This window comes from Acanthochromis polyacanthus, chromosome 20 (genome assembly GCF_021347895.1).
Source record: "Acanthochromis polyacanthus isolate Apoly-LR-REF ecotype Palm Island chromosome 20, KAUST_Apoly_ChrSc, whole genome shotgun sequence".
In the NCBI taxonomy this organism is placed as follows: Eukaryota; Metazoa; Chordata; class Actinopteri; family Pomacentridae; genus Acanthochromis; species Acanthochromis polyacanthus.
The window spans coordinates 26,401,167-26,422,628 of NC_067132.1; the positions used below are offsets into that span (position 1 = coordinate 26,401,167).

Sequence of the window (21,462 nt, forward strand, 5' to 3'; positions counted from 1 at the left end):
TTTTTTTAAAACATCAGTTTTATTTCACATATTTACACACAAACACTTGTTTATTTACATTCACATTAATTTTTATCTATCTGGAAAGAAAAACAACCTCTAACGGCCTGTTTGAGCGTGCAGTTCTGTCTTTCTGATGCCTTGCAGGTGTTTGAGCTCCAGCAGGAAAAGAAAAACGGCTGCAGGTGGAAGATTCCTGGTTGTTTCCTACGCGGAGGCCGAACGTAAGTTTTGTCTTAATTCACAACAGAAAGTTTGCAGCTGTGGAATTTACTGAGCTCAATACTGCAGGCTGTTAAATTAAACCCAAAATCACTGCTGTCTGTTTAACATCATGTTTCGTCCCAGAGAACTAAACCCAAAAAGCCACTTTATTAAAAAAAAAAAAAAAAAATCATACGAAAACAGCAAATTACAGAGAAAACGTGACATTTTTTTATATTTACATAACTGCTACAGTGGTTGGTGCATTCATGTCATGTTGGAAAAAAACAATCTGTGTCGGAATCTTTAACAGGAACCATTAATTTGTTAGAGGCATCAGTGAATTAAATTTTTCTTAATAAAAATAAGTAAAGTTTACTTAACCCTCCTGTTGTCCTCCTTTATGGGCACCAAAAAGTATTGTTTCCATGTCTGAAAAAAAAATAAAAAATTCTGCCAAAAAATTCCACAAATTTCTTCAATCCACAAAAACTTGCAAAACCTTCAGGAAGAAAATTCCAATAATTCCTTGAAAGTTTAATTTAAAAAAAATACAAATTTGGCAAGAAGATTCTTGTAAATATTTTCAAAAAATGAGTAAAAATCTTCTATAAAAATGCTTAAAAAAATATCTAAAGTGATTACGTATATATCAGTTAAACTTCTATTTTCTTTACGAACGTTCAGAAAAAAAATCAACCAAAATCCAACGAATTTTGCTGGATTCTGGTTGATTTTTTTTTTTTGTGAATATTCTTCAGAAATATTTTAACATTTCGTTTTTTCCACCAAAAATTTTCAAAGATTTCCCAAAAATGCTGAAAATGTGGACATCAGAAGCTTCACTGTGAAAAATTCATTTTTCCACATTTTCGAACTAATTCTCAATTCACAATTTGAAGGCTTATTACAAAAGTTCTAAAAAACACAAAATATAGCACAATATGTACATCTTTTTAAAAAACACATCCAGAGATTCACCTCGAATTTATGCAAGTAGAATGAACTGGTAAAAGGGTTTCATACAAACATTTCTTAGTGGCAGAACTCGGCTGTTTTGTAAAGAGGTCAAAATAGACACGTTAACAAACCACAGTAAGGCTTAAAAAAAAAAAAGACCAGTTACTAAAAAAAATGGATGAAATGGAAGTAGAAGAACTGAAAGAAGTCTTCAGAAACTGTCTTCAGTCATGAAATGATGCCACAATTGTAGATTAATTTCCCTTTTTTGTTCTTGCGTGTTCTGATTTCAGCCTCCGTTGGTTTCCTCTTTTACTGTAAAGCTTCTGTAGGTTTTTTTTTTCTTTCATCAGCCATGTGAGAGATATCTTAACTGTAGAGGGGGGTCCTCGGTTTACGTCGTTGCGTTAGAACTGCTTTGGTTTACGAAGTACGGCGTTTTGTTGTCGCATCGGCACTGGTTACGTGGAACTAGTTGGTGAGCGAAGTGGATGAATACATCGTCCAGCGGCACTGTAAGACGGCTTTGTTTACATTCGCCGGTTGTACGCCATCTTGGATTGTGCATTCACTACATTCACTAACTTTTTTCCCTTCATTATGGCTCCCAAGCTGAAGTCAGACTCTTCTGATTGAGCTCCAACTTCCGGTGAAAATTGACATACGTCGGGCCGTAGGAACGGATCTACAATGTGCAGATTTTATTCAAAAGAATACAGGTGTACCCATCTCCCATGAAGTGCATTAACTCTACGAAAATGTCAAAAATCACCTTGAGTGTGAAAACTTTTTTGGGGAAAATTGTGTAACATTTTCTGATGCAATGCTTCACAAAATGCATTCAAAATTATGTTGCGCAATCACAACTCGTGCTGCATCGGATTTTTGTAAACGCAGCTGCTTTTACTTCCTGTAGGTGGCATAAATTAGCATGTATATAATGACTTAACAGCCTTTTTTTATCTAAATCTGTCACCTTTTTCGTGGTTTAATCGACGACCAGAAAAGCTGAAAGAAGTTCTGCCCTAAATAAATGTTTGATCTCTGCCAAGTTCAGTCCACACTCGCACATTAAAAAAACAAAAAATAGCTGAGTCTGTTGAGTTCTCGCGCATACAAACAGCCCCAAGTCCATGTCCATCTCTTCTCCGCCAACGAAACCAGTGTTGTCAGAGTTTTTGGTTTGTGATTCTAAAAAAAAAACAAAAAAAAAAAAAACTTGAACGTCCATTTGCGGAATCCCTTTTGCGACTCCCTCATTGAGCCTCTAGCTGATGAGAAACGCCCCGAAAAAGCTGCTCTTCTCGTCCATGTCCACGGCGGAGGCGTTGGTCACTGTCACGAACAGGCGATCGCCGGTGCTGAGCGGGAACAGCCCCCCCTGGTGGGCGGAGTGCAGCGAGAACTGGGAGCCCCGGGACCAGCAGGAGGTCCGGCTCGTCTTCATCAGCAGGATGGGAACCGGGTAGGAGCTCACCTGGCAGGGACAAGGACAGGCGAGGTTATGTTTTGATGCAACACGAGCTCCCCGTCTGGATTAGTCACCAGACTAGATTCATCAGACTCGGAGGAAACCACCATCCTGACCTACTTCCCTGTGAATCATCAGCCGGTGGTTTTCGGAGCAACTGAGGTCACAAATACATCTGCAAAGTGGTCAAGACATCCTGGATTTAATTCTGTCTGAGGAAAATCCCCGCAAATAAGGATCTAATTCAAGCTAGTTGAAAAAAATCATCAAAATGACTCAAACCAGGAATGCTGAGTCAATAAAATCTACCACAAAACGGCGACTAATATAGGTCAAACCGAGATGAGCAGCAGACAAAACACCAGTGCGACAAAAAAAAAGAGGAAGCATCACCTTTTTGTAGACGTACTGCAGCAGAGGTTTCCCCCGGTCCTCCGCCTCCTCGCCGTCCTCGCCGTCCTCCTCCAGGGAGTGGGTGTGTCTGAAGTAGGTCTGGGCGTAGACATAGTAGAGGCCGGGCTGAGGCACCACCAGCTCCCCGTCCACCAGCTGGACGTCCTGGAGGAATGCCAACCCCTTCTGGCCCTCCCACCACGAGATCTTCTGGCCCTGGACTCTCCGACCGGCAAACACCGGAGCTGGAGTCAACAAGAAAACCGTGTTCAGAATGAATAAGAAACAGGTTTCGCCATGAATCTTCTAGCGCAATGAAGCTGTAACAAGTGTTCGAAGACAGCGAGAATACCAGAGTACAAAAGGGGAATGGAGCGCGCTGCTTAATTTATAGCCTTTCAGTAGACAACAATAAAGACACAGCAGAGTTAAAACATCAGTCTGTTTGTGATAGAGTTCTCCAGCCTGCTTTTATACTCTGCATATTCACAGGAAAATCACAAGGAAAACCATAAACTGCATACAAAAGACAAAACACCGCCTCCAGGTATGAGAATTGAAGCAAAAGTGCTTGAAAACCTTTAATTTTTTCAAACAGCCAGCAGGGGGGCGATTCCTCCGTTTGCAAAAAGTAGGCTGAAGAAAATTGCCCCCTTATCACTTGATGTGTTGCCTTGATAAACATTCTCCTGAAGAGTTTATGGTCTTGATTGCTAGTTCCAAGTCTCCTTCAACGCAACATGGTGTTTATTAAGCAAATTATTGTCCCATTTAGAGGAAAACAACAGATAAGAGTACTTTCCACGTGTACTCAAACTCAAAGCTTTTAAACAGTAGTCCACAAACCGGCGGGTGACTTCACGATTACCGCGTCTATCTTTTAGATTTCGTCTGTGCTGGAAACATTATGGGATATTAAGGCAGCATTTAGTAGCCTCAAGTTTTAAAAAATGTGCATCACTCTCACTAATTTTAATGGAGCCTTGTTGGCGCAACATGGTGAAAATATAGAGGATTCCAGCGAAATAACGCAATGCGACATAGATTACTTTTGTAATCGAAATATCTCTTGTTTGCTTTTGGGATCGTCTTGAACAAAGAGCCTACAAGGTACAATCAAACAGCTATAGACTGTCCTCTTGTACGTGCATGAGCCGTATAGTGCTCACTTCTGATGTTTTTTGCTTGCACTGGTTGGTGCTCATTTGCGGTTTCACCATGGATCTCAAACTAGAGCAGAGAAGAAAACACCACAATCTGTGTCAGTCCACAACAGAAAAGTGGAGAATCATCAGTGGTAACCAGAGGTGGGTCTGCAGCGACCATTAAGAGAAGGAACAGCAATTTTTGAAGCGGACGAGCCCAAAGTCTCCAAGATCGGAGAAGGAGCACCAGTGGCATGCTCACTTTCAACAACATTCACATGGTTGTACACCGTTAAGTCATCCAACAAGATCGAACTGCCATAGCAGAGTTCTACTGAAACATCCTGAGGAAAAATTTTCAGCAAAAACACCCTGAATCTTACTGCGATTGCCTGTAGGTGCTCTAATGTGCTGTGCGCCCGGTGACAGCATTGTCGTTACACTGCATTTTTTTAGGCCCCATCGCCGCAATTGTCACGCTCTACTCACTAGATTTGGCTCCCTATAACTTCTTCCTCTTCCCCGAAATAGAATTTAAGTTGTTTTATTTGTTAAATAAGGTGCTTGACAAGTTTATATAACTGTTCTTTCAAGGAGCTCTGTAAGTGGTGCAGGAGCACTGGGAGCAGAGAATTGCTGCACAAGGGGAAAACTTCAACACGAATGGCAGCCAAATTTAAATCGGGTACAGTTTTAAATATTTTTTTAGCTGTTTTGATCGAACCTCCAGTATTGGGCTAAATAACAAAAAACCACAAAGCTGACTAATCCGTCACTCCAGCTGAACTCCACAGACCAAATTTTATGTCTTGCCTTAAACTCCAGACAATGCAGCTGAGTTTAGAATCATAAAACACATTAAAATTATGCTAAGAATACAAATTTGGGTTGAAACTTTGGTCCTTTTAAGTCACAATATTTGTAGTATAAACAGAAAAATACTAACATTGAGTCAAAAACATGAGTTTTTGACTTAATGTTGATATTTATCTATCGTTCCCAACTTTACATCTTTTTTCTTGCGAAACCTCAGCACTTTGTATCTTTTCTTGCCAAGCTTTTCACTCTAGATCGTGTGTGTTCACCTGCATCTGGTAAAATTCAGACCTAATTAAAGCGGCTAAAAACTAAAATGTTGTGCTGGTAACGCTCCCTTACACATTCCCACTGAGTGTCGTCAGACCACAGCTAGCAGCTCTCAGCAATCACCAGTCGATAAATCCTAGATTATTAATGTCCCTTTTTTTTTTTAAAGCTTGTAGACTCACCTCCTTCCTCTCGCTCCAGTTTGGGCACGAAGCTGCCAGTGACATGAGCTGCGACTTTGGGGCGAGGCGAAGTCCTGTCCTCCATCATAAGTGAGGGCAGCACCCGAGATACTTCATCTAATGGGGACAGAGAATGAAAAATTATATTAAGACTTACTAAAACAGCAAGTTGTGCCCTGATACGACTTAATGGATCCAAAGGCGTGATAATAAAAATAGATAACTGTCAGTATTTAGTGCATCTTGTGGTTCTCTCACCTCTCACTGCTGAAGAAATCTGCCTCTGGTATCTCTGAGACAAAGACTGTTGGACAAACAGAAGAACACAATTAATCAGGGTTGTGCAAATAACTCTTTGTGAGATCCAAAACATAAAACATTAACGCTGTTTGTCGCAAACTCTGTTGACGTGTTTAAACCAGATGTCCGGTTTCTAATCTCTGGAGCATTAAAACGTGACGATTCAACGAAAACGCCAGACTCAACACAAAGTCGTTCGTCCAGTAAACACTTATCTGCTGAGAAGAGCCTTCAGCTCATACCCCAGTAATGCAAAAGAGCCCGCGACTCGACTTTGACCCTGAAATGTGCTGACATCTGGACGAGGAAGTTCGCTCCGGTGAATAAAAAGGAGCTTTCTTGTCCAGGTTGGTAACGGATCCTTCGCTGAAAATCGACCCCTCTCCCCCTTCCTCATGTTTTACGTTCCTTTACCCAATTAATTGGCAACTAGCAGGAAACTGAAAACCATTTTCTCTGTAAATCTGCACACTCTATGTAAAACAACTGGAAAAACAAGACTTTTAGAAAGAATCCAAGGAGAGAAACAAAACCTCATTTAGAGAATAAAGGCATGTTTGTGTGACTAGTGTGGACGGACACAAGTTTCTCCAGCCTTGTTGCCTTTCTTAATAATTGGCAAATGATTTCCTCTTTAAAAATATTTACAATTCAGCAATGACTTGTTGGCTGCAAAAAGATTCCTCAACTGAAATTACCTCCAGTCGCTCAACGTGAATAAGAATTCATTAGTTAAAGCCTTCTGTAACGAATCAATTTTAAGGGGAAATCAGGACAGAGTTCAAACAAATCACTAGCAAAGAAGCCCTGCAGGTTTTATAATATGTTAAAATGATCAGTTAACTATTTATATGGCCTCAAATGAAGTTAAACCAACTTAAAAAAAAAAAAGGACTCTTCATTTGTGGGAAACGTGCTGATGTTTTAGCAGAACAAAATTGAGGTAAATTTAACAATATACAGCCACTATCCCAAGACAAAACCACGTTAATCCAATCTGGATTGTTGTTTTTTTTTTTTCAAATTTGTGATAGATGGCCGCTTTCAAAAGTGACTTTAAACATTCATTGTTTCTGGGTTTGTTCGTTAACACTATATTCTTAATATATTGCTCCAGACTGAAATATCTCAGAAACTGCTTGACGGATCGTCCTCAAATTTTACTCAGACTTTGATGCTTCCCATTTCCTTTCGCAACTTCACAAGATTCACAATCTGTGTTTTAAATGAAATTACTATAATGTGTATTGTCATAACCAATCCCCTCAATTGTATTAATTGTCCGTAGTTCCTTAAAATTTCATCACTATCATTTTGTTTAGGATGAAACGGACATTAGCATTAATCTAAAACACTGAACATTATATTAGCATATTAGCTGTTAACACCATGTATGTAACTAGCATGCTGCAGTTACACATTAAGCGAAGACATGAAACATTATATTGGCATGTTAGCATCATGCATGTAGCTAGGATGCTGCAGTTACACATTAAGCTAAGACACAACATTGTATTAGCATGTTAGCATCATGTATGTAGCTAGGATGCTGCAGTTAGCATTTAGCTTAAAGCCTCTCAGTGCAGCTAATGAGCATCTTTTGCTGCTATAATTGTTAAGTTTGAAATAAAGCGAACAGAATCGCAAAACGTTGAAGAAACAAATGCATTAAATGCTTAAATGTCTATGCATTTTTACAGATATTAGACAAATAATTTCCTTCCTGAGTTAAAAACACGAGCCTATGCTCCGGCTCAAGCCGTCCCGACGACATGTTTATGTTCTGAACTAAATTTAATCAGCCAGCAGAGTCAGAAAAAAACCCCAACTGGAGGTATTTAAGAGAGCAGCAAAGGCAGAGGAGGAGAATCTGGAGACGGGAAGGAAAACAAACAATACGCACAAATAGCAAGTGAAAGAAAATGATTGAGTTTGGTGTGTGAGCGCAGAGCAGGTGAATGCATTCCTGTGCTGATTAAACTACACAGTATCACTTCTCATCTCCACTATGAAGGAGCTCATTGTGCGTCTGCAGACAGTGATTTGGATCATTTCAGCATTTTTCTTCTGCCAATGTTCACCGGACGCCACTAGTAATGATAACAGCGACTCCAGCCCCCCTGTTTTACTTCGAGATAAAGCTGACATTATTGTACGTTTTTCTAACTGTCAGTGAAGCCAAATTAGTAGTTTTTAGATAAAGCCTTTCATTTCCATGTAGTCAAACAATACACCGTGTTTTTTTTAAGGTTTACTCCAGTTTTCATTTTAAAAAAAACTCATGGAGGAAAAACCCCAGCTGCAAAAAGTTTGGTTACACAAGAAATACTGTCATAAAAATAACTTTAAATCTTCTTTAAACTTTTGCTTTGTTGGCGGTTTTCAGAGTTGTGCAGCTGACGTGTGTGGGGGGGATTAGTAATGTCTCCAACATCCAGTGGGTGGGGAGTTTTGATACAGCGCAGGCCAGAGGAAAAAAAGTTAGTTTTGAAATCTCAGCAGCAAGACGCATAATCAGAATCATTATTACTGATATGTGGGACGTTACAGTCAGGCTGAATAGTGACTTTTTTTTTCAGAATTTACGGGTCAACAAAGGTGTCGATTTGAAGGATTTGAATTTGCAATAGATTTTTTTGTTTTATTTCCACAAATTGATGCAGAAAAGGTGCAAACTGCTGCACGAAAAGAGGAAATTTTGAAATCTGAGCAGCCAGATGTATAATCAGAATCATTATTGCTGATTTGTGCAGCTCAGTTTGTGCTGAAACATTACAGTCAGACTTAAAAGTGACGTTTTTTTATTTACTTTACAGGTCAAGATAGGGGGAGGTTTGAATTACATTTCATTTTTTTGTGTTTTATTTCCATAAATTCATGCAGAAAAGGTGCAAATTGCTGCACAACAAAAGCGAAAGTTTTGAAATCTGAGTAGCAAGATGTATAATCAGAATCATTATTCCTTATATGTGCAGCTCATGTTGTGCTGGGAAGAGGTTCCTGAACATTATTAAGGCTTAAAAATGATATTTTTCAGAGTTTACAGGTCAACAAAGGTGTAGATTTGAAAGATTTGAATTGGATGTGAGTTTTTTGTGTTGAATTTCCATATTTTTTTGCAGAAAAGGTGCAAATTTCTGCACAAGAAAACGGGATGTTTTGAAATCTGAGCAGCGAGACGTAATCAGCATCATTAATATTGATTTGTGCAGCTTATTTTATGCTGGAAGATGATTCTTGAACATTAAGGCTTAAAAGTGATGTTTTTTTGGCTTTATGGGTCAACAACAGTGTAGATTTGATGCATTTAAATTTGCATTAGATTTTTTGGGATTTATTTCCACAAATTGTTGCAGAAAAGTGCAAATTATATCATAATACTGATATGTGCCGCTCATTTTGTGCTGGAAAGTGATTCTTGAACATTAATCAGTCTCAAAAGTGACATTTTCAGACAAGGTGTAGATTTGAAGGAAATTGCATTGAGTTTTTTGTTTTATTTCCAAAAAAGGTGCAAGCTGCTGGACAAAAACTCTCCAGAATGCAGGATTTAAAGTGTTTGACGCCTGAAGTTCAAATAAAACCCGTCCAGGTGATTTTTTTTTTTTTTTTTTTTTTTTTGAACTGTGTGACTTCCCACCTTCTCGATGAGCAGGTGAAGCTGCTGGGTGACCTGCCAGCACGGATCCCCTCGGACGGCTGTGATGCTCTGGAGGTCGGCGCCGATCAGACAAGAAACGCTGCTCCGGGCGAACGTCTCCTTCATCTGTGAAAGTGAAAACGACAAGAAGAGAATCAAAGAGAGCTTCCTGTAAAACACTCCTGGCTCAGGTATTCCTGATTGTCCTGTTTGATTCCTTCTGCAAAGCTGCAATGAGGGTTTGTTTACTCCTGAAAGCAAATTTTTACAGGCTGATAATTTGAGTGTTTTGCTACAAAGCCTGAGTCAACATGATTTCCCTGCTTGTGTTTTTCATGTGTTTAGGTTTCATTTCCTTCATGCTCCTGCTGCATCTCTTCTGGGTTAATGATTAATTACTGTAAACAAGCTGAGAGTTGGACTGGACTGAATCCAGGTGAGCAAAGAGCACACATACCCTGAAGATAACCATAAAAGTAGCTGCACTCCACCTCTGCTCTGTGCTTCCTTTGTTTCTGTGTTTGCAAATGAAAATAACAAAAGTAGGTTTTAGTGGAGTAGAAGTGACCAAAGCAGCATGTGTGGCCTGCGCTGCATCGTGCATAAAAGGACAGAAATCAGACGTGGACTATTTGTGCTGTGGAGCGCAGCAGCAGGACCAAAGAAAAAAAGGAGCTCAGAGAGTTCCTGCAAGAGAACATGCGCACTTTTAACGTTTGCACAATTTATTCACAGTGAAATGTTCGGAAACTCGCGGTTCGTCATGCGTAAAATCCTCCGCGCGTCTCCGGTTCTCGGCTCGTTTTTTTCTTTTTTGTTTAAACTTTCCCTTACCGAGTTGAGCGCCGTGGTGAAGTGCAGCACGGTGATGGTGACGACCACGGTCTGCAGCAGAACCGCCACCAGCAGCAGAACCCCGAGCTTCGGACCGGAGCCCGTCATAACGACAGACCGCCGTCCGTCTGGTACCACGACCAGCGCTGCGCTCCCGGACCTCCAGAAGAAGAACAATGGCAGAGCGCTGACTCCTTGACTTCTACCCTCCCCATCTCCTGCAAGCAGGAGGAGGAGGAGGAGGCGGGACCGTCCTGCAGAACCAGAGATCCGAGATGATTGTTCCACTGCTGCGCTGAAACAACACAGATAGGCTTCTATAGTTTATTGTGAGCGCTCGTATCAGCGCCGTGGATCAGTGTTCCCAGTTTGCTGCGAGAAAAACACCTCAGATCACGTTTATTTAACTCGCCCAGAACAGTTCTGGCACGTACATGACTTTTATTAAAAACTCATCTGAAGAGCAGATAAATTACGTTAAATCTCCATGACGAGAACCAATCAGCAGCAGTGACTGGACTCCTTCTGACTCCTGTTACATAACAGAGAAGGTCTTCTCAGGGGAAAACCACAAATTCAGTCCTCTAATGCCAACTAAACTACATGAAGTTAAGATGTCAGTTTAGCCAAAGTTGTATAAAATCAATCCACTGGACTTTAAGAAAGTTCCTTGAAGATGTTTCACCTCTCATCCAAGAGGCTTCTTCAGTTCTGGTGGTGGTTGGTGTTGCCTCAGCTTTTAAACCTCTGTGAGGTGTGTCCAGGGCTATTATTCCAACGACCAATATCAAAACTCATCTGACTACTCAACGATGGTCGTTGTGAGTATCAGTGGCTGTCGTTGAAATGCACAGATGTCACTGAGCCCTCATGTGCTAATGGTGGTCATTAGCATGAGTCTGCTGAGTCGTTCTTTTGGGGAGTTTTGAAAGGACCTGATTGTAAATTGGCGAAAGATGATGTCGCAGACCACCACCCCTGTTCAGAGATGGCTTCTCTACTTTGACATGGATGGCTTCTTTCACTCCTCTCTCAAACCAAAAGAACGACTCAGCAGACTCATGTTAATGACCACCATTAGCACAGGAGGGCTCAGTGACATCTGTGCATTTCAACAACCCCCACCGATACTCACAACGACCATCGCTGAGTAGTCAGACAAGTCTTGGTATTGGTCGTTGGAATAATAGCCCTGGAAAAAATCTCCATGACAAGAACCAGTCAGCAGCAGTGATTGGACTCCTTCTGACTCCTGTTAGATAACAGAAAAGGTCTTCTCAGGGGAAAACCATAAATTCATCCTCTGATGCCAGCTAAACTACATGAAGTTAAGATGTCAGTTTAGATTTTCAAAAAATATGTGTTTTAGTTCCAGACCTCAACATATTTTATCTCCTCGTGCTGCTCATCCGTCTGGTTTCCCTAAAAGTTTTTAAAGACGCACTAGCTAGAGATTTAGTTGTAAGCACTTGTAAAAGCTGCTATATAGTTAGTTTGTGATTGGAGGTGTCATTTCTGTCATTTTTATGTCCTCTGACAGCATTTAGTGTCTGTGGGGGAATATTTCAGGGGAACAACCTTCGGTAATTCTTGGAAGCTGATGGTTTTCCCGTCTCTGTCAGAGCTGCATAACAAAACCATGATGTTCTGGTTCGCTCGTCGCCGCCCTGCTGAGAGATGAAGTATGTCTGACAGAAATCTGAGGTTGCATGATGAGGTGCGATGAAGCCACGAATGAAAGAAACACATCTGTAGCTCAATTTTCTAAATTATCTCACAGCGTTGACCTTTAACTTCCAAACAGCGGCGGGGAAAAGAATCAAAATGTGAATCTGTCGGCGGTTTGGAAACATCACCGTACCTGTTTTCAATTACGTGTGTGCTATAACCTCTATTTAATTGTTCTTTTCTTGGCTTGAGCTTCAAAATATCAAATAAAGTTGGAGGGTCGCCATAGCATGAGTCAGGTTACATTATTTTCTATATTGGACTGTTTTAAACAGAGCTGTAGATCAAAAGACCCGATGAATATACAGGAAATTTTCTTGAGTTTTCAGGTGTTTAATTTGTTGGATTAACAAAAGACATACCTGCACTGTAAATTATAAAATACTGTGAAAATACAGAAAAGTATAGCAGCAAGGATGCCTGAAAAAATACGTATAAATAAATAAAAAATAGATATAAAAATATTGTAAAAAATACTGAAAATATCTAGAAACAAGAATGCCAGAGTTTTAAAAAAAATGTAAATTAAAAATATATATATTTATAAAAATACTGTGAAACATACAGCAAAAATCTAGAAAAAAAATGAAAAAGTGTAAATAAAAAATCTATATATAAAAATATCAAACAATACAAGCAAAAATCTAAAAGCAATAGTCAGAAATTTTTTTTCAAAAAATGTAAATGAAAAAAATATATTTAAAAATAACGTAAAAAATACAGCAAAAATCTAGAAACAAAGTTGCCAGAAAAAATGTTAAAAATGTAAATTATTTTAACTGTAAAAAATAAAGAAATACATTTTAAAAAGGTGAAAATAACTGCAAATATCTTAGAAAATGGAGTGTCTTGAACAAATCTGGAAAATTGACATTTGTGGAACTGCAGTTTTTGGCAACTTTGTAGACCAAGAAGCTCTAATTTGATTTAGATATGTGAACTTTTTCTGTATGTCAGATTGGTTGTTAATTTTCCTTTGTGTCTTGAAATATGTAAACTTTTATTTAGACCAGTCCTTTCCCATGCCTCAAATTAGAAAGCTTGTGAGCAGTGATGCCATTTATGCCTCCACTTATGTTCTCTGGTTGTGTTATTGTCTCATAAAGTTGTCATGAACAGATGCATTAGGCGTAGAGACCATAATTATTTCGTATACCAGGCTGTAAACATGTTAATATCTGCTGTAAAGTTGTGTATTTTAACATGGGGGTCTATGGGGACTGATTCGCTTTTGGAGTTGCCTCAAGTGGCCATTTGAGGAACTGCAGTTTTTGTCAATGTTGCAGACTAAGAAATTTTCTTTAGACATTCTGTAGCTCAGAGTTCCAGACAGATTGGTTGCTCCTTTCCCCCTGTGTCTTAAAGTATGTAAACTTTGCAGGACTTTTTACAAGTTATTTTTAGACCGGCCCGTCCAGAACCTCGAATTAGAAAGCTTGTGAGCACTGATGCCATTCTCTCCCCTCATGTTCGCGGCTCTGGTCATGTTAATATCAGCCTATTGTTGTGCAGCGAGGCGGGCTGAGCCTATAAATGGATCCTAGTCCTGTTGGCTCACTCCTGCATCTGCAACATCTGGCCTCAATCTGGCTTGTACGCCCCGATGTCCCCCGGGAGCCGAGCTCTCCACTTAGGTTTCATTCGGCCCCACTGCTGGGCCTGCTGGGGGTAACGGAGTCTGTAAACTCAGTGTGTCATGGAGAAAATGTGGAGGTCAACAAAATCCATGAGAGCATCCTCGAGTGTGCTCCGGAGAAAGATTTTGTCGCCAAGCAGGACGCTGAGTTGACCCTCATTCATTCCCTGGAGACTGAAGCGGTGGCGCTACAACTTTAACAAGCCTCGACAGAGGAATAAATCTTTACCTTCAAAGGGTGGCTGCATACATAGGGGTTTTTGGTGATTAATACAGGCTCAAGCACACAGTCTGAGTGTGTTCCTGAATGGCAGCCAAGTTTTGATGGGGATACGAAGGGGAGAGCTGACCGACTCCCCCGCAAAGTCGACTCCCTCCAGCCTCAGTCGCCTTCCAACTTTGTCTTCCACTCCCCTCTGCCCTCCTTATTCTCTGTCTCACTTTCTTTCTTTCCATTCTTCATTGTCTCAAGCTCTCATTTTTATCTCTCAATAAATAAAAACTCGTTGCCCCATCGTCGTGACCGCTGTTAAAGACGGTCTTCTCGTTAAAAGTGACCCAAGAGGTCTATTGCGCGAGCAGCTCATTACGACCCATAGTTACCTTTTACTGTTGAGCGACCTCTGAGATCTCTGCAATTACTTTGGTCGGCACCAATAAAAGCCACGGCCAGAGCTACAAACGTTTTGCTTTAATGACCGGGCTGTTTACGTGTAGCAATTCAGAATTTAAGAGGCTGCAGCTACAAACGGGTCTCCAGAACACCTCGACGAACGAAAACACACCACCTCTCTTACTGATTATAAGGCTTCACGGACTTAAAAAGTCGTAAATGCCGAAATACGCATAACACGGCGTTGTCTGAGTGAACTGTTATTGCTTTGAACCAACTAAAGGGGTGAAAAGCCTTGAGTTACGGAGCAGGATTTGAGTTTAAGAACTCAACATGTATAAAACAGTGGTTGTAGAAGATTCATTGGAGCTCAGGGTGCAGACAGCGAGTACAGAAGGGGGGGTGTAAAAACTGCTTCTTGTTTGCACGCGGTTTAAATTGTTTAAGTTTTTGCAACTTTAGATTCATTTTCTGTAGATCTAAACCACCCAAAACAAACCAAAAGCTCAGTTTGTGAAAGTAAAAACTAAAATTGCCTGTCTTCACGAAGCTAAACAACCATGTGGTTATCAGCTTGTTTCGTCAAAGCTGAATAAACACTACCTCTTGCTTCTTTTTACCCCAAAGACCATAAAAAACTGTGTTCAAGGACCATGTAGAATGTTGTTTTCTCACCACTTGGAATCTTACCCTGCATACTGACAGTTTGTACGCCACATTTTACAATATTTTTTTTAATAAATGCATTTTAGAGGCGATGATTTAGTCTTTTTGATTGTTTTTAAAGACCGTAAATATAAGAGATGTTGATTCTCACTTGAGGAACTCCAGACTACAAGCAACCTGAAAGCCACTTTGTTGTTCTTTAGGCCTTTTTACAATAAAACAGAGGCTGATTAGAGCAAGTGCAGGAAGGCTTCTAGCCCAGAGGTGTCGAACTCATCTTAGTTCAGGTCATCCAGTGGGCCGGACTGGACCCTCTGGCGGCCACTTTTGGCCTGCAGGCCACATGTTTGACACCACTACTCTAGCCCTTCAATTGCTTTACTTGTTTCCAAACTGTTGAACATCAGCAGAAAGAAAACAGTCTTCTACGCTGTAAGAATGAGTCTCTAACACATTCATTTATAGTCAGATAGTTGCCTGTAATGGAGCAACTGTTAAATTGATAATTAATAATTCATGTTTGGTCGTCAGCTGGAAAACACCTTTTTCTAAATCACATGAAATCTGTTCACACGTTGGTGTCACAGTAAACTGGCTTAAAAACTGAACTTTTGTTTTGTTTCAAATTGGCTGAAAATAAATGTAAATCGATGCATCCTGCATGAGTTCAGATCGAGTGTTTGTGGAAACAGATTGTTAACATAAAGGTACATGTTATCAAATAAGCGACCGTGAACGCTAATATGTTCTGGGTCTGCCTCCTTCGCTTTTTCTTTCTGAGCTCCAGCCAAAGAAAACAGCCCCCGACACACACATGCTGCACTCATTTTATCCTTCATAACACTGGAGCTGAACAATATCACTGATATCTGGCACACACACACAAAGGCAGGCCAATCGAGGCAGCCAATCAGCACGCAGGAAACCATACAACTTACCAATGAGACAACAGGAAAGTTTTTGGGGACTTTCCAAAGTTTCCAAACGTCTTTTTTTGGCTCCATTTGTTTCTGTCAGGGTTTTTTTTTTCTTTGTGTATGTTCTGGCATTACATTTCAGGATTCAGGAGTTCATATTTTAAGGTTTCCCTTAACATCCTTTTAATGCAAATTATTACATTTTAGCACAAAGACTTGTGTAAAGATCAAGTCTAGGTAAATGTAGCTCAACTGTAAATCAAAATAATAAACCTGAAGTGATGGAAAAACAACTGTAGGTGTCATTTTGTAAGCATCCTGCAAACACGTCTTCCTTTTTTAAGTTTCTACTTGTTTTTTTTGCTGTTATATTACAGATTGTCTTCCCTTTTGTTAAATTCCAGATAATACTTTGTAAAATCACAAAAATAAAAGCATTAATTTCCATTTTAACTATTAAAAAAATCAGGAAAAAACAAGCTAAAAATATCTTAATTTTTACAAATTATTCTTTTTCCCAACATTTCATAGTCAAGTTAATCTTTTTACTGTATTTAAATCATTAGAAAAAATATCATTTTGCAGATTTTTTTGCTGTCATTTTTTGAAAAAGTATCTGCAATTTTTTTAACATATTTTCCCTTTTTTGTGTAATTGCAAAAAAGATTTTAGACGTCTAGTAAAAGAAAACTAACAAAAATAATAGGTAAAACTATGAATATAATCTACATCAAAGGTCTATATTTTGAAAAATAGTAATCCAATCCAAAACTATAAATAATGTGCAGAAAATCAGTATTTTTACAAAAGTAATATGATCTTTTACAATCATTGACTAGAAAAACATGCATTACATTTTTTACTGTATTTAAATCAGCAAAAATATTATTTCATAGATACTCCCTGTTAAACATTTTTTACACTAAGAATTAAAAAATGTAGCTGTTTTTTGACAGGCTTTAGACAAGTTATAGGTTCTCCGTACACTTCTGCTTACATTTATTACAAAACTGATAAAAAGTATTCTCCCGCCTTGGAAGGTTTTGCCTTTTATTGCTTCCCAGCATTGAATCATTGTAGATATAACTTGGCTTTTTTCTCAAGAATGTATAAGAACAGACTCTTTAACGTTAAAGTCAAAACAGATGTCTACAAGTCACATCAGTTATTAAAATTTTCAAATGTAAAATGAGTGATTGCTTCAGGACCCACCCCACCCCACCCCCACCCCCCCACCCCCCCACCCCCCCCAAAAAAATCCCCCATCAAGTCAGTATTTCATAGATCCACCTTTGGCTGCAGTTACATCATTGATCCTCTGTTGGTCTCAATCAGACTGAACATCTGGACGCTGCAGTTTTACCTCATTCTTTATAAAACTCTTCTGCTTGACTCTGACTGTTCCTCCAGAACTTTAACCTCATTGTCTTCAAACCATTTCTGTGTAGCTTTGGCTGTTTTCTTCAAGTCATTGTCTTGATGGAAAATAAATCTTCAGCTAAAGTCTCTCTTATCTTCAGTTTACATCATGATGCTGCCACCACCGTGCTTCATATCATGATGCTGCCACCACCGTCCTTCACATCATGATGCTGCCACCACCGTGCTTCACATCATGATGCTGCCACCACCGTGCTTCATATCATGATGCTGCCACCACCATGCATCACATCATGATGCTGCCACCACCGTGCTTCATATCATGATGCTGCCACCACCATGCATCACATCATGATGCTGCCACCACCATGCATCACATCATGATGCTGCCACCACCATGCATCACATCATGATGCTGCCACCACCGTGCTTCATATCATGATGCTCCCACCACCATGCATCACATCATGATGCTGCCACCACCATGCATCACATCATGATGCTGCCACCACCATGCTTCAGTCAGACTCCAGATTTAATGTGAGCACTTGTGTTAAACTCGGCAAGTCACTCATTCGACACCTTATATTTTTAATTTGTTGACTATATTTAGTAGAAATCTTTTCACACTTTGACATGAAAGACTCTATTTTTTGTACGATTCAATGATTCACAATTCACTGTTGAAAAGCAAACTTCTAAGCAGAGTGAGGACTTTTTATAGGCACGTTGTGTTTGTGTGTCTGCATTACTGAATGTGTGGTTTGAGGCCCACGTTTTGGTTTTCTCTTCCTCCCTACCAATCTTTCTCTGTCCTCCCTCCTTCTCTCTCTTTCTTTTTCTACAATCTTGCCCTCCCTCCAGCTCTTGGTAAATTGCCTTCCACTCCCTTCTCTTTCTGGCTGTCAGGAAGAGGTGAACAATATGACCTTCAGTCGCAGCGATAACATTCTCCCTGGTGAATTCCCCCGCCACTCCGGCTTTCCTTTCACATTCTCGCCGGTTTGTTTTCGCTGCCGGCGGCTCTGTTTTTCTTAGAAATGATCATCTCGGCACCCGGTGATTAACGAGCAGCACCAGGGGGCAGGGAGGAAGTCGGGCCTCTGCAGGGTCTCCCACACAAACCAGTACATGCACTAAGTACACACTGCAGCCCAGAGCTTCTCACAGCGTTCTACCTGTGGGTGTTTTCATAAAATGGTGCGAACAGTGAAAATCTACCTGAACTTGTAGGGTTTTAATTCCCACCTGGTCTGAGTGGAAATGTTTGCAAATGAGACCCAAAGCGGGACTAAAATCTGAGCTGCTGGGACCCCCTACTCTAATGACCCGCCACGTAATCTGTCACTTCCCAGTAAGCATCAAGTACAGTGGACACAGCTGACTACACATGGGCGGTTAATTGTGTTTGGTCTGGAGCTTCTCAAACGTCAACCAGGTCACTTGCGGAGTCCCACCTGGGAAAAACTTAGCTTGGGAATCTTGAAATTTGTTGTTTTCCAACTTTTTTGTGTAGTAAATATTCTTGAACCTTAATATTTAGGTAGTTGTGTGATGTATAATGTGTATGTATTATTGTAGGGTCTTAACCTAAATGTTTAAATTAGACCCGTGCATTTGGATAATAAATAATATTGTAGGGTCTTAACTTTTAAATTTCAATTAGTTACACAAATTTGGATTGTAAATAACATGGTAAGGTCTTGATCTTCATATTTCATTTAGTCATGTGAATTTGTATTATGTATTTTATTGTAGGGCCTGAACCTTAGTATTTAATCATGACTTTGTATAATGTATGTTATTTTAGGGTTTTAATCTTAATGTTTCATTGTGAATTTGTTTGGTTTTCAGAAGTGATTTAACTCTCATGTCATCCTGCAGGTCAAATTGACTCATTTTAAAGTTTGAAAATGTGAAAAAAAATACATATTTTCACAGTGCAAACCTCCACATTTTTAACATTTTTTGTGAAATCTTTGAACATTTTTTGGTGAAAAAAAAATGTCCAAAAAAAAGTTGCTTTTGGAACGAAATTCACTGGATTTTGGTTGATATTTCTGAGAATGTTGTTAAAGAAAATACTGGCAGTTTTACTGATATATATGTTATCAATTTAGATATTTTTAGGATTTTATTGGAGATTTTTACTAAATTTTTGAAAATATTTACAAGAATTTCCTTGCCAAATTTGGGATATTTTTTTTAAAATAAAACTTTTGAGGGAAACTTTAAGGAATTATTTTCTTCCTGAAGATTTTGTAAATTTTCAGAAATTTGGGGAATTTTTTTGCTGAATTTTTAGATTTTTTTTCAGACAAAGAAACAATATTTTTTGGTGCCTGTAAATGAAGACAACAGGAGGTTTGAAAGAAGTTATTGACTCTTCAAACCTTCTCTCCTCAGGCAGGTTAGGACTTCTCTAACTGGATCTGATCTGTGCATGCTGAGAGATGCCCTCAGTTCTGGATCCGTTTTAAAAGGGATTAATTGTTTGAGGAAAAACAAAAGCTGGATATAACTTCATGCAGGACCTGCAGCGACTCATCTGCTGCTGCTTCACTGATTCCACCAACACAGTCTGGAGTAATGAAGTCCTGATGGCCTCGAATCAAACCATAAATCTGAGCTCTGCAGACGATCGACAGCAGAGAGCAGTCTGTCAGGTGAAGCTCACCTGTGGTCATGTGACCCGGCAGGCATGTTGCAGTCTGTCACGCTATCAGCTGACGGTTTCTGTTTCCCTGCAGGTTTCGACTTGAACGACAGAAAGAAGTCAAACCCCAGAAACAGAAACAACTTGGTGAGCTGAAAGGTTTTTGTTTTTTTTTCTCATCAGCTCCAAAAGTTTAAATCTAAGGATTAAAAATGAAGCAATCAATCACAGAAAGCCATTAGAGGGTTTTTAAACTTTAAGATAAGAACAAGCAGTAAAAGGAATGAAGTGTTGATGATTGGTGAATAAATCCCAGCTGATTCTCTAACTGGAGGATCAATGTTTGAGGGAGGATCTGGCGCCATCTGCTGTCAGACTTTTATTGTGAAAGGAAAAGCCTTGAAAGAGATAAATGCTATAAATTACCATTTATACAATACTAGTAATAACTAATAATTTAGGAATTATCACTGAATGACTCATCCATATTTTAAGAGAAATTCTGATAATTATAATAACTGACATAATAAAAGACAATAATAATGAGATCTTTTTACTTTTTCTTTTTTATTTTATTTTATTTTTTTTACAATTTCTGCAATTAAATGATTGATCCCATTTTTAAAGGATCCTTTAACTTTTAATACCTGTAATAACAAGACAAATATCTTATTAATCAAACTATGATTTATTCATCATATTATGAGTATACATTAATTAGTAATATATTAATATATAATTAATAATATATAAATAATATATAGAATATAATATGTAAATAAATAAATATATATATATATATATATATATATATATATATATATCTTTTTAACTTATTGTAGTTGGATATGACTATATTGGTGATATTAACTATTATAATTTATTTTCAATTAAAATGTGTATATAGATAATTAAAAAATAATAATAAATATTATTAGGAATAAATCCAGGTGTTTGTTGACTTTTATTTTTAAAACAAGCATATTTCAGAATCAACAGATTTTTTTGCGTACATTACATGTATTTAATGATATTTATCAGATTTATTTTTATCCTCTCCTTGATATTCTGTTCATAACCTTTTAATTAAAATAAAAGTCAGAACAAAGACCCGCAGTGAGGCAACACTTTGATTTGATGGAAAACATCTCTAGAATTTATTTATTTATTTATTGTAATTATTAAACTACTAAATCTTCTACTTTATCTGTCATGCACAAGTTATTAATATTATTATTATTATTTTATACTTGTTTTTTGTTCTGATCTGTGAGGCACTTTGTGTTCCATTTAATTTGTGTGAAAAGTGCAAATAAAATGTGATTTGTTGTTCTTTAAATGTGCTCTAAGGGCCTGGAATTTGGAGTGTGAAGAACACATTTTGCAGAGCTTCATTAAAAACACTAAAATTAGTGTGCAGAATAAATCTGCTGATTCTCAGGAGGAACATTTTTTTCAACATTTGGTTGATTTTCTACTAATCACAATCCAACAATAACTGAAGAAACACCCCCCAAAAATGAAAAAAACTAAATATTTTATAATCCGTACAACTCGCTGTGAAGCATTCAGGTTTCAGGGTTTTATCTCATGTATTTATGGATAAAAGTTTAAAACCAGTCGTGTCTTTGACTCTAATCTCACATAAAAG

At 38.7% G+C, this 21,462-nt stretch overlaps 2 protein-coding genes and 1 long non-coding RNA gene across 7 annotated transcripts in view; 1 reads left to right on the plus strand and 2 right to left on the minus strand.

Moving 5' to 3' along the window:
- Nucleotides 1-10,457, minus strand: tnfsf10 (TNF superfamily member 10). The gene is made up of 6 exons (XM_051940042.1): nucleotides 10,216-10,457; nucleotides 9,382-9,507; nucleotides 5,700-5,745; nucleotides 5,442-5,558; nucleotides 3,029-3,273; nucleotides 1-2,641 (listed from the first exon to the last, which is right to left on the minus strand). The coding sequence occupies exons 1-6, from the start codon at nucleotides 10,321-10,323 to the stop codon at nucleotides 2,432-2,434; spliced, it is 852 nt and encodes a 283-aa protein (XP_051796002.1). The 5' UTR covers nucleotides 10,324-10,457; the 3' UTR covers nucleotides 1-2,431.
- LOC110967595 (C-C motif chemokine 20-like) overlaps nucleotides 1-21,462 on the minus strand; it is a 117,822-nt gene that overhangs the window by 68,344 nt on the left and 28,016 nt on the right. The window lies entirely within an intron of this gene.
- LOC110969930 (uncharacterized) overlaps nucleotides 9,432-21,462 on the plus strand; it is a 15,824-nt gene continuing 3,793 nt past the window's right edge. Inside the window, exons 1-4 of one of the 3 annotated variants that reach the window (XR_002597024.2) lie at nucleotides 9,432-9,572; nucleotides 9,727-9,817; nucleotides 19,562-19,821; nucleotides 19,906-19,958. This is a non-coding gene — a long non-coding RNA (uncharacterized LOC110969930). Of the gene's footprint in view, nucleotides 9,573-9,726; nucleotides 9,818-19,561; nucleotides 19,959-21,462 lie in introns of all 3 variants that reach the window. The other 2 variants (XR_007938218.1, XR_007938219.1) reach the window with 2 other exon arrangements.